Genomic DNA, 18406 nt, shown 5'->3' with positions numbered 1-18406 from the left:
AGAATGTGTAGGTGAATCCACATAGCTTTGAAGAATGTGTAGTTATAAGAAGAGTCTGTGGCTGTTTCTATTAGAACAGAGGAGTCTGGGCAGCACGGTGGCACAGTGGTTAGCACTGGGACTGCAGCACTGAGGACCCGACCCGGGTTCGAATCCCGGCCCTGGGTCACTGTCAGTGTGGAGTTGGCACATTCTCCCCGTGTCTGCGTGGGTTTCACCCCCACAACCCAAAGAAATGTGCAGGTTAGGTGGATTGGCCACGCTAAATTGCCCCTTAATTGGAGAGAAAATTAATTGGGCACTCTAAATTTATTTTAAAAAAGAACAGAGGAGGCTCGGGAGATTTTGAATCAGATGTCCTAGCAAACTTCTCTTGAACATCACATCATTAGAATGGATTAACTGGCCATTTCATCTCCTTGCTGTCACTTTTCCCAATATGGCAGTGCCAAGGCTTCCAAATTAATTAGGATTGATTTATTGGTAGGCAAAAGGATGCTGAAGACCTCGCACCAGACTTGTGCTATTTTGTGCTCCTTTGTTGTTTGCTATGAGGTTGGAAGTGCAAATCTTATGCTTTTGTCTGGAGCTTTTACTGACTGGTATATGGTGAGAGTGACACCTTGTGGTTAGACATTTCCCTGCAGGAGCTCTAAAATTAACCTCAACACAAACATTAACAACAGCAACTTGTATTTATGTAGTATCTTAAATGTCATAAAACATACCCAGACACTTCAATTTGACACCAAACCACACAAGATGATATAATGATCATAATCTTTATTAGTGCCACAAGAAGGCTTAGATGAACACTGCAATGAAGTTAAAGTGAAAAGCTTATCCCAAGCTTAATCAGAGTTTGGTTTAAAGATGGGTCGTAAAGGATAAAGTAATAGACTACGGGAGTATAATGCTTCATACAAAGTGTTGTTGAAATATTTGACAAGATTCCATTCGCTGAATCATTCTGAAATGCAGCGAATGTTTATTGCAGAGAGAAAAGCAGCAGACAGCCTGTCTGTGCCAGACGATGAAACGCGGCCAACTGATCCTTTTGGTGAGAAGCAACATTGGCCGAGTGGATGTCTGCTCGGCAAATAATGCTGTTCGGATCGTTAATGCCCTGCCGAAGCACTAGAATAGACAGATGGTTTAACATGTTGAAGGTTAGCATTTCCTACATTGTAGTGTTTGCTCCACAGCGTGCTGACTCTGCATTTGGACAGTAGCTCATTAAATTGTCAGCATTTATAAGGGCTTCACAGTTATTTTCACTCTTGTATGTGGTGTCGGCTTCGCTGGCTAGGCCAGCATTTATTGTCCATCCCGAATTGCCCTTGCAGAGGTGGTGGTGAGCCATCATGCTGAACTGCTGGATTCCATGTTGTGTAGGTACACCCGCAGTGCTGTTGGGGAGGGAGTACCAGGATTTTGACCCAGTGACAGTGAAGGAACAATGGGTAGCACTGCTGCTTCACAGCTCCAGGGTCCCAGGTTTGTTTCCCGGCTTGGGTCACTGTCTGTGCGGAGTCAGTACGTTCTCCCCGTGTCTGCGTGAGTTTCCTGTGGGTGCTCTGGTTTCTTCCCGCAAGTCCTGAAAGACGTGCTGTTAGGTGAATTGGACATTCTGAATTCTCCTTCTGTGTACCCGAACAGGCGTTGGAATGTGGCGACTAGGGGCTTTTCACAGTCACTTCATTGCAGTGTTAATGTAAGCCTATTTGTGACAATAAAGATTATTATTAATTATAGTTCTACGTCCGGATGGTGTGTGGCTTGGAGGGGGACTTGCAGGTCATATTCCCAACTACCTGCTTCCTTTGTCCTTTTTGAGGTGGTAGATGTTGCCGGGTTGCAATTGACAGCGTTAAGAATGTGGTCACTATGTTTGCAAATGCAACATACTTCATTTGGTGAAATACAGGGCGCAAGAATGATGCCCAACGATGTGGAGAGTAATTAACAAAAAATGATGGAAAATCTCAACAGGTCTGACAGCATCTATGGAGAGAAAAGGATGCTGAAGTTTCGAGTCTGGAGTCTTTGTCAAAAGAATCATCCAGACTCAGACGGTTAGCTCCCTTTTCTCTCCACCGATGCTGTCAGATCTGCTGAGGTTGTCCAGTATTTTCTGTTTTTGTTTCAGATTCCAGCATCCGCAGTAATTTGCTTTTATTTGGAGAGTAATTAAGATTCTTCCCTTTACTCCCCGGATAAATTTCACCTGCATTCCTTGAATCAGCAACTGTAAACTGTGTTGCTTGGGCAAGTGGCTTGCAAAGTTGCCTTGTTCCAGCATCTCGGGGATGTCAGCATTGAACTTTGTGTTTACCACATGTGTGTATTATGCAGCAAGGGCCATAGGCATTACCAGGCTGGCCACATGCATCTCGACCACTCTTGCATTGTTTGAAGTTCTCTCTATTTTAAGTGGCCTTGGCCTTGCACTGGCCGCTTTCATCACTGATGATGAGAGTATCGGGCGCGGACGCTGGCCAGGCTATCTACACCTGGTTTTATCTGCTAACAGGGGCGTTCTCTCTGCTGACCAATTTGTATTTCAATTTTTCTTTCCAAAAGGGACATTAGCAAAAGAGCATTGCATTTCAAAAATACATTTCAAAATCTCAGGACATCCCCAAAGCACTTCATAAGTAATACTTCGGAATTTCTTCACTGTTGTAATGTAGGAAACTTATCTCGTCATGTTCTCAAGTTTGTGGGAGCTTTCTGCGCACAAAGTCGGGGCTGACATTTTCACGGGATTTTCGCAGTAACTTCATTGTGGTATTAATGTAAGCGTACATGTGACTCTAATAAGGATTATTAGTGCATTACAACAGTGACTGCATTTCACAAGTGCTTCATTCCTTTGGGTTGTGAAGGGTGCTAATGAAATGCAAATTCTTTCATTGTCCCTACTTAACAGTTGGCCCGATGAGAGCTGAGCAAGTCCATGACTTTGGCCATACTTTCTCTCCTTAAGCAGGCAAAGAACACAAGATCGTTATCGTGCTAATGAAAAGCAAAATATTGCGGGTTCTGCAAATCTGAAATAAAAAGACAAAATGCTGGATAAACTCAGCAGGTTTGGCAACATGTATGGAGAGAGAAATAGAGTTAACGTTTTGAGTCCATATTACTTTTCTACAGCAATATAGAAGGGTCGTATGGACTCGAAACCGCAACTCTGTTTCTCTCCACGGATACTGCTAGACCTCCTGAGTTTATCCAGCATTTTCTGCTTTTTATCTTTACCCTTGTTGTCGGGTACCCCAATCCGCAAGTTATGACAATTGAATGAAATAGCTCTCAATATCACGTGATATCAATATCACTATCAATCTGGTCTGTTGCATTTGCTGCTTCCAATGCAGTCTACTCTACATTGGACAGACAAAGTACAGACTAGGTGACCACTTTGCAGAACACATTCGGTCCTTCTGCAAGCAGAACCCAGACCGTCCTGTTGCTGCCATTTCAACTACGATTCTGCCCTCCTGTCCACATGTCTGTCCTTGGCCTGCTGCAATGCTCCAATGAAGTCCAGTGCAAACTGCAGGAACAGCACCTCATCTTCCAATTAGACACGTTACCGCCTACTGGACTTAACATTGGATTCAACAACATCAGACTCGGAACTCTGGCCATCAACTCAAGAGTTACATTGGAGCCCAAAAGTAGTGCAAAGTTTTCCAAATCCGCCAACCCTTATTCAACCCCTATGTTAAAGCAGTTCAGCAAAACAGAATATGTAGATTCTGAGTAAGAGGCAGTTATGTCCACTTTGCCTGTTCTGCAGTATAACTGTTTCTTCTGATGAGCTTTTGAGAAATCCACCCAGAGGTGACTCTGCGATCTCTGATATAGTTCCAGCACAAAGGGGCAGCACGGTGGCACATTGGTTAGCCCTGCTGCCATGCGGCACCGAGGACCCGGGTTCGATCCCGGCCCCGGGTCACTGTCCATGTGGAGTTTGCACGCTCTCCAGTGTCTGCGTGGGTCTCACCCCCACAACCCAAAGATGTGCAGGGGAGGTGGATTGGCCACGCTAAATTGACTCATAATTGGAAAAATTTATCAAAAAAAATAATAGTTCCAGCACAAGAATGATACAGACGGGCTGAGTCTAGTGAGTGATAATCAAGCCTGTCACTCAAATGGTATTGGTATAAAAAATAATCTTTCATCATTTAAAATTACAGATCTTTGATTTTTCACAAGGTACGACTTATTGCAAGGGTTCGGATGAAGGTGGCCATGGCATACACAAAATTGTGCTTGATGTATTTAATGCTTTGTGTGATCATCTTGCATATTGTACATATAAATGAGAGTTCTAAAAAAAGATAATTGGAGATCCAGCGTGACCTTTATTACAAAGTCAGGGGTTGTTGAGATCACTGCAGAAGACACTGCCCTGCTTCATAACCAAACATCTAAACGAATTGCATTGCAATAACATAGAAGAATTTTAAGATAAATTTTAGCTTGGTATATGAATATTAAGATCATAAACTGCTATCTGGTGAATCTGCTTGCAAGGCTCACGTGGCAATAGCAGCGTGAGAGTTGAAATGAATGAAAATGAAAATCGCTTATTGTCACAAGTAGGCTTCAAATTAAGTTACTGTGAAAAGCCCCTAGTCGCCACATTCCGGCACCTGTTCGGGGTGGCTGGTACGGGAATTTAACCGTGCTGCTGGCCTGCCTTGGTCTGCTTTAAAAGCCAGCGATTTAGCCCAGTGTGCTAAACCAGCCCCTGGTTGTCCAACACTTGCCATCAGAGTTCTACCTTCACCCAGGAGTGTGAGCAGTTGTAATTGTTCCTCAACAGATTTGAGAAGATGAGTCTGTCCAAATGTTAGCAACCACGCTTCGTGCAGTGTGTCCAGAAATCAATCTCTGCCTTGAATATACTCAGCAACTGAGCATCCAAAATCCTCGGGGGTAGAGAATTCACAACCCTCTTTTTTTTTTTTTTTTTTCCTTCCATTTTGGTCTGAAATGGCCAACTCATTATTGTGAGATGGTGTCCCCAGACCACTCTCCTGGGCCTCTGGATTGCCAGTCCAGTGACATTACCACTATGCCGTCACCATCTCTATATAAAATGATCTACTAATGAATTGGTATTCAGCCATGGACCATTTACTGGATGCTTTCACCGTCTCCAAATTTTTCTGAAATGAAATGTATGATGTGGCGAGCGTGCATTGGTTAAATGAGACTTTTGTACCTTTAATTCCATCATCGCTATATTTTAGAGGAAGTCGCGCCATTGCATCATTAAAACAAAATTATATGTTTTTTCCAGTACTAGTCTGATATCAGTCCGATAATTTGTACTTCTTACATTTTGTATCCTCTCCACCCCTCCCCAGACATAATCATCTCGGAGAATGGTGAGACTGTTGGCAATAAGGACATTAAGTGCTGCATCAAACAGATTCAAGAGTTGATTATTTCTCGGTTAAATCAAGCGGTCGCCAATAAGCTCATCAGCTCCGTAGACTACCTTCGAGAGAGTTTTGTCGGGACCCTCGAACGCTGCCTCAAGAGCCTGGAGAAATCCAATCAAGATTCGGCCATGAACAATGCCACCAGCAATCACCTGAAACAGGTGTGTCGACAGTGGGTTCACCATCACAAGCTGAATGCAAAGAGAATTCTCAGAGCTGCACAATCTTGGTTGGTTTATGGTTGCACGCCATGAAAACTCTGCCCTAAAGCTCTAAAGTTTTTCAAATAGCGTCTCGTTCTTTTGCCAGAATTGTGGTGAATGGTAACTCGAAGGGTGATGAGAGTTTATTTTAACCTTATTTCCAGCAAGTGGGAGTTGAGAGCCTCAGTGGTTGGGAAACCCCATTGGCAGATTGAGCTTGGGCTCAAGAGTGTATGAATCTTGGAATAGAGAGCAACCTCTGGAATTGTAGGTTTTGATCGGCAAAAATAGACCCAGTCCCATCAAGTTTGCCTTCTCCCACCTTGGTTAGTCAGATGCTATGCCATAATAGAATGGACTAATCATTGGATTAGATTTGTTCAGTGTCACATGTACCAAGGTACAGTGAAAAGTATTGTTCTGCGTACAGTACAGTCAGATCATTCTACACATGAAAAAGATACATACGGCAAACATAAATACACAATGTAAATACATAGACACCAACATCGGGTGAAGCATGCAGGAGTGTAGTACTACTCAGTAGAGAAGATGTGTGAAGAGATCAGTTCAGCCCATAAGAGGGTCATTCAGGAGTCTGATAATAGTGGGGAAGAAACTGTTTTTGAATCTGTTAGTGCGTGTTCTTAGACTTTTGTATCTTCTGCCCGATTGAAGAGTTTAGAAGAGAGAATAAGTCGGGTGGTAGGGTCTTTGATTATGCTGCCTGCTTTCCCAAGGCAGTGGGTGGTGTAGACCGAGTGAATGGATACGAGTCCGGTTTGTGTGATGGACTGGACTGGGCTGTGTTCACAACTCTCTGTAGTTTCTTACGGTCTTCAGCCGAACTGCTGCCATACCAGGCTGTGATGCAGACAGATAGGATGCTTTCCCTGGTGCACCTGTAAAAGTCGGTAAGAGCCAATGTGGGCATGCCGAATTTCCATAGTTTCCTGAGAAAGTATAGGCACTGTTGTGCTTTCTTGGTTGTAGCGTCGATGGGGGTGGACCTGGACAGGTTGTTGATGTGCACACCTCGGAATTTGAAGCTGTCAACCATCTCCACCTCTGCCCATTGATGCAGACAGGGGTGTGTACGATGCTTCGCTTCCTGAAGTCAATGACCAGCTCTTTAGTTTTGCTGTTAATCAATCTCTATCGATGAGTTTAGAACAGACCCAAACAAACAAATTAATAAAACCCCAGACAGCTTTGAGAGCCAGACATCCAAAGCCACCATCTTCGTCCCCAGTCAGCATCCTTTACCACAAGCCATGTCTCAATATGCTACTTGTGCTGTGAATTGTATCTTTTCAGTTTTTTGCAAAATATTGTTGTCTTTTTCTAGATTTTAAATGCTGCTTATCACGTTGAGGTGACATTCCATTCAGGATCAACTGTGTCCCGGCTGCTTTGGGAGCAGATTAAACAGGTAAAGTTGCTTGCTTCTGTTAATTTGATTACACCACTGGATCAAAGTCTCACTGGATGAAAGTCACCACAGTCCCAGAGAACCATAGGCTGCTCTCCCCTTTTAAAGAGAGGGAGCTGACTGGTGATAATTTTACTTGATGGTCACTACACCTCAGGCGAGGGGCAAGGTTGAGAAGGTGGGCCTTCATGCATAACCTCTACTAGTACAGGAATTGAATCCACGCTGTTGGCGTCGCTCCGCATCACAAACCAGCCGTCCAGCCAACTGAGCTAACTGTCCCCCAAAACTACCGTTTAAAGGTGTTCCATGTTTCCTCATTCCAGTGCAGTATCTCCAAATGATTGGACATCTCTCCTTGTCATTCGTGTTGAAAGGCCTATCCTTTTTTTAATGCCCCCTAATGTTGAAAATTGCCCATCAATTGCTAAATGTGCTGTTGTGCTGAACATTTTGATTGGAAAGCACTGGGCTTAATTGCAGGTAATTGATCTCACAAGCGAACGGTAATGAAATATATTTTGGCTATGGTAAAATAAATGTCAGGAGTACGATTGTCAATGAATGGTTAGTTTTCTCATGATTGGTGAATACTTATTGCATCAGTGCAATTTCAGTTACATTGGGGTGGATCAGCAATGGCTTGCCTTAATAACTAACTTGTATATTCTCACTCAGGTAGAACAGAAGAATTCCATCCCTTGCTGATGTATATTGAGTTGCTGGATGTAAGCAGGGGATTTACAAGTTGAGCCAATGTACTTGCCCTCACTTTTTCTATTTTAATAATAGGGAACTGGACGAAAGTGCAACCAGGGCCTGCATTCCTGAATGCAGTCCAGTGTTCCCTGCTGGAAAGTGTGCCTGTGAATGACCAGATGTGTCTTCTATAATCAAGTAGTCTGCTAGTTTATTCTTTGTAAAGATATTCATGAAGACTGACCACTTGGATGATGCACCGGAGAGCTGCTGGAACCCATGGAACCGCATCTCTGCAAGAATCCGCACCTTGCAAAAACAATTGAAGAAACTGAAGCTATATAATTTCTTTTTAAATGGTTATCCAGAGATTGGTGACGTTCCTTGTTAGAAAATCTTGCAAGTTTAGTGTTTTTGTCTCTCTCTTTCCTGTAGATTGTTCATAGGATGCCTTGGGTACATCCCCCTTCTGTGACAATTGAGTGGAAAAGGAAAATTGCTCAAGATGCCATAGAGAGCCTCTGTGCATCAAAACTTGCCAAGAGTATATGTAGTCAGTTCCGCACTCGGCTCAACAGTTCTCATGAAGCATTTGCTGCCTCTCTACGACAGGTTTGTTCATGTTGACCAAATATATTAAAGCACGTGCTCACTTGTACTTCAAGCATGATTATAGATCCTGTTCACTTCCTTAACCAGTCTCTGCGGTTGAAAGGCGTGTCTTCTGTAGCTTCTTGTCAGCCGTGTCTGAATCTGGCCTGAGTCAGAAAATTGTGGGTTTTAGTTCCATCTAGAGACTTTACCACAAAATCTCACTGACACTCATTCAGTTGTGGATGAAACGCTGAAACGTGCCTTCGCTAGATATAAAAGATCCTGAAGTATGACTTCAAATAAGAATTGGAAGTTCTCATGGTGTCCTGGTCAATATTTATACCTCTGCCAACATAATTTATTTAAAAAGAACAGCATATTTGGTCATGATTACATTGCTATTTGTGGGATCTTGCGGTGTGTGAATTGGCTGCTGTGTTTCCCACACTGCATATTCCTTTGGTACAATTGATTACATTTAAAGTACTTAATTTGGCTGTAAAGCACATGGTGATGTCCAGTGGTTATAAAAGTGCTTTAGAAATGCAAAGCTGCCTTTCTTGACAGCAGCTGCTAATATTTGTACCGTGCTTTTAACAGAAAACATCCCAGAGTGCTTTACTGGAGTATCTCAAAGCAAAACATGACAGCTATGTGAGGAGAGGGTAGTGGGTGCCTGGAACTCGCTACCGGAGGAGGTAGTGGAAGCAGGGACGATAGGGACATTTAAGGGGCATCTTGACAAATATATGAATAGGATGGGAATAGAAGGATACGGACCCAGGAAGTGTAGAAGATTGTAGTTTAGTCGGGCAGTATGGTCGGCACGGGCTTGGAGGGCCGAAGGGCCTGTTCCTGTGCTGTACATTTCTTTGTTCTTTGTTCTTTGAGATATTGCATTAAATGACTGCAAATTTGCTCTGTTAGATTTAGAGGAATGTCTTAAAGGGAAAAAGTGTCATGAGGCCAATTTGTGTAGGGAAGAAATTCTTTGAGTTTGGGGCCAAGCAATTGAAGGCGTGCGTGGCTGTCAATGGTGGAGCAATTTGAAATCAGTAATGCTTAAGGGCCCAGAGTTAGCGGAGTGCAAATATTTTGAGGATTGTGGGGCTGGAGGAGGTTCCAGAGATGGAAGGACAGCGCCATGAAGGGATTTGAAAGCAAGGATGAGTTTAAAAAAAAAAAAAAAAAAAATCAAGATGTTTCTGAACCAGGAGCCAATATAAGTCACCAAACACTAGATGACGCAAGTTAACACATGGTCATCCAAGTTTTGGATGACCTCCAGTTTACAGAGGGTACATTGTGGGAGGCCAGCGGGATGAGATTGGATTAGTCGAGTCTAGAGCAGGCAAAGGTGCAGATGAGCTGAGAAGGGGAAGACTGAGTCAGGCTATGGGGCTGGTAATAGGCAGTCTTAAGGGCTGGACTTGGGAGAGCGAAGAAGTTGGTATTTAGAAAATGAAGTTTGAAGAGACGACTGCAAACAATTAATTAGGGGAAATTTCTTCTCGCCCAGCGAATACACCGGTCAGCGTTCTTTCAAAGCATCCCCAGATTAATTGATATTTCATCTCATTGCTGCTTGTAGAATCTTGCTGTGTATAAAATGGCTATTTTATGTCATTGTGCTGCAAAGTAATTAACTGTGTGAAACACTTTGGGCCTTTTCTGAGACATTTTTCTGAGAAATGATGCACAAATTGGCTCTCCTATTTGGTTAAAACGTAAAATCAAGACTGCACCACTTATCCCGTGATAAAAAAAATTAAAGTGGACAAATGAAGGGTATCACCAAAGTGTGATGCATAGAATTAATTGCAGCTGGCAATTCTGCCCAGTTTTTTTTTTGTTGCCAGTGTTTATGCTCCAGATAAACCTCCCTGTTCACCCCTCCCCCACTATCTTTTCATTAGAACTCCAACATATCCTATCCATTTTCCCACACGTTTATCTAACTTCACTTTCAACGCATTGACTCCCCCCTTAAATTCTTCAGAGGGTTCGATTTCTCTGCTGTTCCTCCACAGCTTGAAACAGGGCTTTCGGGAAGGCTAGAAAAAACTGAAGATATGTGGTTGAAAGTAAGGAAAGATCACGCCCCACGCCTAGCTCGCCTTTCACTGGAAAGCCGTTCTCTCCGGGATTTGCTGCTGCATGGTAAGGTTGCTTTTTTTGAGGGTCTTTTTGTTGCTTGGCGTTTGGGGGCCTTTAAAGCTCTAATGGCTCGGTAACATGTGCGTGGCATAACATTCCTACTATGTCATATTAAATATGTCTCCCTGTATTGGGAACAGAAATGGGCGATTCAGCTTCTTGAGCTGATTCAATTAAATCAGGGCTCACCGTTATCTTCATTCCATCTACCTGCTTTGGTTTTTAACCCTATCTTGTCTATCTCCGATTATAAAATTTAAATTGACCCCAGCTTCAACAGGTTTTTTTAATGAGGGATTTCAAAATGTCCAGTCCCCCATTGTGTGAAAACATATTTCCTAACTTTACTCCTAAATGGCCTATGCCAAATCTGTGTGGTTAGACCCTCTTGCTCTGGACTTCCCCACTAGAGGAAATAGGGTGATTGAAAGCTCGTAAGCACCTTAATTAGATCACCTGTGATCATCTATACGCGAGGGATTAAAACCTATGCAGCCAGTCATCATTTAAGCCTTTTAACCTTCCAAGGGAGCCTGTACTGGAGGGCCAATGTATTCTTCCCCGGGTGCAGTGCCCACAACTAAACACAGTACTCTAATTGTGTTCGACTCTCTAACACAGGTAAACCTAAATTAGGGCGTGAGTTGGGCCGTGGCCAGTATGGAGTTGTGTACCTGTGCGATAGTTGGGCTGGCCACTCACCCTGTGCACTGAAGTCTGTCGTGCCTCCAGATGACAAACATTGGAATGACCTTGCACTAGAATTCCACTACACCAGGTAGGATCTGTGCCGAGCTTGATATCTAGTGTTGTTTCACAAAGAATCTTCAGTCTTTCTTGGCGGACCTTGTCTAATCGTACGTACATTTGTATTCAGCATGATAATCGCAACCAGAAGGGTTCAGTGACTGGTGTAAACTGCTTTCATAGGGTGCACTGGTTCTGCTACAGTTGGTCTTATCAGAATTTTACCGCTGAACTCTAGTTTTCATAAAGTCAGAGTTTTACAGCACAGAAAGGCCATGAAGCACCGATCTATTCTAAGGCCATTTGCCAGCATTTGGTGCGTAGCCTTGTATGTTATGGCATTTCAGGTGCTCATCTAAATGCTGCTTCAATGATGTGAGGAGAATTCGTGCATCTACCACCCTTTCAGGCAGTGAGTTCCAGATCTCTTTTCCCCCCCCCCACCCCCCTCCCGAACCCATCTAAATCTCCTGCCCATTACTGTAAATCAATGCCCCTGGTTATCGACCCCACTACTAAGGGGAAAAGTTTCTTCCTATCCATATCCCATATCCATTGGGCAGCACGGTAGCATAGTGGTTAGCACAATTGCTTCACAGCTCCAGGGTCCCAGGTTCGATTCCCGGCTTGGGTCACTGTCTGTGCGGAGTCTGCACGTTCTCCCTGTGTGTGCGTGGGTTTCCTCCGGGTGCTCCGGTTTCCTCCCACAGTCCAAAGATGTGCAGGTTAGGTGAATTGGCCATGCTAAATTGCCCATTGTGTCCAAAATTGCCCTTCGTGTTGGGTGGGGTTACTGGGTTATGGGGATGGGGTGTGGGCTTGGGTAGGGTGCTCTTTCCAAGAGCTGGTGCAGACTCGATGGGCCGAATGGCCGCCTCCTGCACTGTAAATTCTATGATTCTAAATTCTATGATTCTATGTCTCATAATTTTATACACCTCAATCACAAAAACAACCCTTGGCCAACACCCTCCTGCCACTAAACCAATTTTGGATCCAATTTGCCAAATTGCTCTGGATCTCATGGACTCTTATTTCTTGATCAATCTCCAGTGGGGCACTTTGTCAGAAGCCTTTCTGAAGTCCATGTGGACTACATCAACTGCACTGCCCTCATCTATGCCCCGAGTCACCTTGAAAAATGTAATTGTTAGACATGAAAATTAAGGTCAGACCTCTGCAATCCCCCCTCTTGCCTCACCAAGCAGCCCAGGATACATCTCATCTGGTCCTGGGAGGGTTATCCACGTTTAAACCCACTAAAACCGCTGACACCTCCTCCCTCTCAATGCTGATCTGTTGAATTATATCACAGTCCTCCCCCTCTCTGCTTTCTATACCTACATTGTCCTTCTCCATAGTGAACACAGATGCAAAGTACTCATTTAATAAAATCTCACCTACGTCTTGCAGCTCCACACTTAGATTACCACTTGGTCCCTAATGGGCTGTACTTATTCTCTGGTTACCCTCCTGCCCTTAAAATACTAATAAAACATACAATCTTGACTAGCACAAACTAGGTAGCGTCTCATTGGTATTGCTTGAAATGAGTTTGTTCTATTTCTACCTTCTACCTAGTCCTGTGAGGACTGGTCTTGCACAAATTCCCACTGGACAGCCACTTTGTAAAATTGGGAAGAATTCACAGGAGGCTTCTAATATTGCAACTTGGCAATATATTACTGGCGCCTGTTCCAAAGAAGAGTCATATTGGACTCAACATTAACCCTGTCTCCCCTCCACAGATGCAGCCAGACCTGCTGAGTATTTCCTGCACTTTTGTGTTTTTAATTCAGATCTCCAGCATCCACCATATTTTGCTTTCATTGGAGCTACATCTGGTTTTTACTTGATTTCGGAGAGCTTGGTGGTGCAGATTTAGCTCCCAAGCTAAACCCCAGCTTGGGGCTGATTGAGCACAGTGGGCTAAATAGCTGGCTTGTACTGCAGAACAAGGCAGCAGCGTGGGTTCAATTCCCATATTGGCCTCCCTGAACAGGTGTCGGAATGTGAGCGTAACTTCATTGAAGCCTACTTGTGACAAATTATTATGATCTTTTGCCACAGTTTTCATGTCAAATTCCCTAACCAGTCCAATACCCTGCAGGGGAGCAAATGTTAACTCCCAAGATGTCACCCCAAAAGTTGAGTGCTGATTGGTTTGATCAGGGTTACTGCAGTTGCAGCTAGATGAGCTTTTGAGATGCCACTTGTGCATAAATGGTCACATCCAACATGTCCATTCCTTATTTTATTGAGGATTATTCACATGCTCTTGGGTGAGATTGAAGCCTGGATGTTGCATGTCAGTTTTTCTAGTAAGATTAAATAATAGAGAGGCGAGGGACATTCAAGGCGTAGAGTTGGTATTTGGATGGTGTGGAGGGCACATGGTCAATGGTGGTAAGAAATTCCCTGACATGACATTTTGCAACAAACATTTAAAAAATCTGACAGAATAATCTGCTCTGAACAGGCAAGTTATAAATTTTGAATACCCAATTATTGTTTTCCAATTAAGGGGCAATTTAGCGTGACCAATCTACCTACACTGCACATATTTGGGTTGTGGGGGTGAGACCCACACAGACATTGAGAGAGAATGTGCAAACTCCCCACGGACAGTGATCTGGGGCTGGAATCGAACCCGCGTCCTCAAGTTTAAAATTAGAAACACCGCTAATTTGTGAAATTAAAATAAGAGGTATATATGTTACTGTTTCCAAATTCAAGTCCAGAGGGATGGAAATGAAGAAATCTATATTGGTTGTCATTGTTTAACCTTGCAATTCAGAATATTCAACTAAGTTTTAACTGTGTTTCTAAAATTGAAAACCAGTGTTTTATTTCTTCCTCCAATAGATCTTTACCCAGACATGAACGACTGGTTGACCTTCATGGATCAGTAATAGACTACAGTTATGGAGGTGGATCCAGCATTGCTGTCCTGTTGATCATGGAGAGACTACACCGAGATCTCTATGCTGGACTGAAGGTAAACACAAAGGAAGCTGACTGCTCTTCTACACTAGACTCTGGCTCGGTCTAGGAGTGAGTTATTCAGCTCCTCCAGCCTCCTCCAGTCAATTAAGCAGTGACTGATCTGCACCTAAACTTCATGTATCAGATTTTGCTCCATTTCCATTCGTAACCTTGCCCATGAAAATCTAGTGATCCTGTCCAGTTGACCCCTGCATTCACAACCTTTTGGGGAATGAGTCTCGAGTGTCTGCTGTGCGGTGTATAGAGAGCTTCCTGATAGCAATCCTGAAGGACCTTGGGTTTAATTTTAAGATTGTGGCGTTTGGTTTTGATTTCACCACCAAGGGAAATAATTTCTCAGTGTCTGCACTATCAAATCATTTTTAATTTTTTTTAAATGCCTCGATCAGATCTACCACCCTATACCAAGATTTTGTTATTCTCCGGTCTGGCAGATGAGGAAACCCTCCTTGCTTTGGATGATATGGAGGTGTAATTTGTAAATTATCTGCACCACCTAATGCAGATGCTCTGACTCTGCGCCTCATTTATCCATCTTCCCCTTAAATACATTCTACTGTTCTCCATAACTAGCTCATGTGGTTGTGAGGTCACCATTCCAGTTACACTCTGGGTAAAAAGGTTTCTCCTAAATTGAGTCTTTAAAGTGACTGTGATATTTACTATCCAAATAGAACCTTCCTGCATTAAACGCCTCATAACAAAGGCCTCTTATCAGTTCACCCCAGAGTGTCTCTTGTAGAGAAAAGAGCTTCAGTCTGTTCAATCTTTCCACTTTTGGTATTATCCCTGTAAATCATTTTTCGTGCTTCTTATGGTCTGGTGATCAAAACTACTCACAGCAGAGGCTTCCGGGTGCGGCTATGCAGAGCTAGGTCGCATATTCGGCAGCTCCTGCTTGGAACGGACTTTTGGGCTCTTTTACAGGGCCCCCACGGCATTTGTTTGACATTTCCCGGTGTGGGAAGAAGGCGGCAATATTCCCCCGACAGTGTCCCCCAGGAAGGGTATGTCTCTTGGTTGCCAGACACACGCAGAAACAGTGAAAGATTTGGCTGCAACTACAGGATAAACAGGGCCTCTTCCAGCATGCAGGCGGGGGAAGGGCAAGCTTAAAGCTGCAAGCTGACCTGAGGGCCTGTATCAAAGGTGAATTCTAGCAGCAGAGGGAACAACTGTGAAAAGACCTCATCAAGGCCACTGAAGGGACTTCCGGTTGCGGTGATGCCTAGCTAGCCGCACGCTTCGGCGGCTCCAGCTCCGACGGACCTTCGGGCTCTTTTAAGAGCCTCAACGGGGAATTTTTCGACGACGCAACCCGGTGTGGGGCGTGTGAGAAGGGAGTCCCCCCCAAACGAAGGAGGAAAAAACCGGCGGCGGCGGCTGCAGCGCGAGGAATCGTCGACCAAAGGGTCAGAAAGAGAGAAGTACAAGATGGCGGCGGAGAAAGCGCAGGCGACATGGGGGCCTGAGCATGAAATTGTGAGACGGTGCGTGGAGCTGCTGAAGAGGGAGGTGCTGACCCCGTTGCTACAGGCAATTGAGGGGCTCAAGGAGACATTAAAGACCCAGGAGACAGAGCTCCGTGTGGTGGAGCAGAAGGTGACAGATATTGAGGACGAGATCCTGGGCCTGGCGGTTAAGACACAGACGCACGAGGCACTTAATAAAAAGTGTACTGAAAGGATCGAAGCCCTAGAAAATGGAGCGCGAAGGAAGAACCTTCGGATACTGGGTCTCCCTGAGGGTGTGGAAGGAGTGGACTGTGGAGCGTACGCAAGTACGATGCTGAGCTCACTGATGGGTGCTGAGGCCCCTACGGGCCCCTTGGAGGTGGAGTGGGCAAATCGGATTCCGGCGAGAAGACCAAAAGCGGGAGAACCACCCAGGGCGATAATCGTGCGATTTTACTGCCTTAAGGATAGAGAAGAGGTCCTGAGATGGGCTAAAAAGGTGCGGAGTAGCAGATGGGAGAATGCAGTGGTACGGGTATACCAGGATTGGAGTGCGGAGGTGGCGAGAAGGAGGGCGAGCTTCAACCGAGCCAAAGAGGTGTTGCATAAAAGGAAGGTGAAGTTCGGGATGCTGCAGCCGGCAAGACTATGGGTCACGTATCAGGAGAGACACCATTATTTCGAGACGGCGGAGGAAGCATGGACCTTCATCAAAGAAGAGAAATTGGATCGGAACTGAGGGACTGATGCTGCAGGAAATGTTATTGTTAATGTTACGGTGGAAGTTAATTGAGAAGTAAACAGGGAAGGGGGGAGACATTGGGGAAATGTGGGCGCCGGTGAGGGGGGAAAGACGGGACATAGTTGGAGAATGGGGAAGGGGAGGGGAAGGGGAGGGGGAGGGGAAAGGGAGCTGCGCCATAAGAGGCGGGTCAGGTAAAGGGATGTTCCCGCACCAGAAAGAATAAGGCGGGAAGACAGGCGCAAGGCGGATGGGAGTTCCCCACATGGGGGGGGTCGAGGAGTGAGCAGGAGTAGCCGGGGTCAGTTGAAGTCAGCTGACTTACGGAAGTAATATGGGGGGAGCAATCAAGCTAGAAAGAGATCTAGCGGGGAGGGGAGGAGGGAGGGAGAAGGGGGGGGGGGACAACTGGGTTGCTGCTGCGGAAATCCAAAAGGAAATGGCTAAAGAGTGGGTGGGCGGGGATGGTGTGCGACGCTGGGGGAGCGAGCGGGAGCGCGGAGGCGGGATATGGGACTGGCCTAGAGAAGGTAATGGCTAGTCGACACGGGAGGGGGGCAGGTAGCCCCCTAGTGAGGCTGATCACGTGGAACGTGAGAGGCCTGAACGGACCGATAAAAAGGGCCCGAGTGCTCGCGCATTTGAAAGGACTAAGGGCAGACGTGGTTATGCTCCAAGAGACGCACCTAAAGGTGGCGGACCAAGTTAGGCTAAGGAAAGGATGGGTGGGACAGGTGTTCCACTCAGGACTGGACGCAAAGAATAGAGGGGTGGCCATTTTGGTGGGGAAACAGGTCGCATTTGAAGCAAAGAACATCGTAGCAGATAGCGGAGGTAGATATGTAATGGTGAGTGGCAGGCTGGAGGGAATGGAGGTCGTGTTGGTTAACGTGTATGCCCCAAACTGGGACGATGCGGGATTTATGAGACGGATGCTGGGGCGTATACCGGACCTGGAGGTAGGAAACTTGATTTTAGGAGGGGACTTTAATACGGTGCTGGACCCGGGGCTAGATAGATCCAGCTCAAGGACCGGAAGAAGGCCGGCAGCGGCCAAGGTACTTAAGGGGTTTATGGACCAAATGGGGGGAGTGGATCCATGGCGATTTCTTAGACCTAGGGCTAGGGAGTATTCCTTCTTCTCCCATGTCCATAAAGTGTACTCCCGGATAGATTTTTTTGTTTTGGGAAGGTCGTTGATCTCTAGGGTGGAAGAAGCTGAGTACTCAGCCATAGCGGTTTCGGATCATGCCCCACATTGGGTGGACCTGGAATTAGGAGAGGAAAGGGAGCAGAGAACACTCTGGCGATTAGATGTGGGACTGATGGCGGATGAGGGAGTGTGTGCAAGAGTGCGGGGGTGTATTGAGAGATACCTGGAGGTCAATGACGACGGCGAGGTCCCTGTGGGAGTGGTATGGGAAGCACTAAAAGCGGTGGTCAGAGGAGAGCTGATCTCCATTGGGGCCCACAAAAGGAAAACAGAGGCCAAGGAAAGGGAAAGATTACTGGGGGAGATTTTAAGGGTGGATAGGGAATTTGCAGAGACCCCGGAGGAGGAATTGTACAGGGAGAGGAGACGACTCCAGACGGAATTTGACCTTCTGACCACCAGAAAGGCGGAGGTACTGTGGAGGAAGGCACAGGGGAGGAGGTATGAATATGGGGAAAAGGCGAGTCGCCTGTTGGCTCATCAATTGCGAAAGAGGGCAGCAGCGAGGGAAATAGGAGGAATTAGAGACGAAAGGGGAGACACGGTGCGAAGGGCAGGAAAGATAAATGAGGTGTTCAAGACCTTCTATGAGGAACTGTATAGGTCTCAACCCCCAGAGGGAGAGGAGGGGATGCGGCAGTTCCTGGACCAATTGAGGTTCCCGAAAGTGGAGGAGCGGGGGGTGGTAGGCCTG

At 45.5% G+C, this 18406-nt stretch overlaps 1 protein-coding gene across 2 annotated transcripts in view; it reads left to right on the top strand.

Moving 5' to 3' along the window:
- The window catches only part of dstyk (dual serine/threonine and tyrosine protein kinase), a 108390-nt gene that overhangs the window by 70336 nt on the left and 19648 nt on the right, over positions 1-18406 (top strand). For both annotated transcript variants that reach the window (XM_072480116.1, XM_072480114.1), the window contains exons 4-9: positions 5388-5626; positions 7017-7100; positions 8235-8411; positions 10424-10553; positions 11172-11328; positions 14163-14295. In XM_072480116.1, coding sequence (XP_072336217.1) covers positions 5388-5626; positions 7017-7100; positions 8235-8411; positions 10424-10553; positions 11172-11328; positions 14163-14295 — 920 coding nt within the window. The remainder of the gene's footprint in view (positions 1-5387; positions 5627-7016; positions 7101-8234; positions 8412-10423; positions 10554-11171; positions 11329-14162; positions 14296-18406) is intronic.

The sequence above is a fragment of the Scyliorhinus torazame genome, chromosome 17 (genome assembly GCF_047496885.1).
Source record: "Scyliorhinus torazame isolate Kashiwa2021f chromosome 17, sScyTor2.1, whole genome shotgun sequence".
In the NCBI taxonomy this organism is placed as follows: Eukaryota; Metazoa; Chordata; class Chondrichthyes; order Carcharhiniformes; family Scyliorhinidae; genus Scyliorhinus; species Scyliorhinus torazame.
This window is presented reverse-complemented; position numbering and strand designations above follow the sequence as displayed.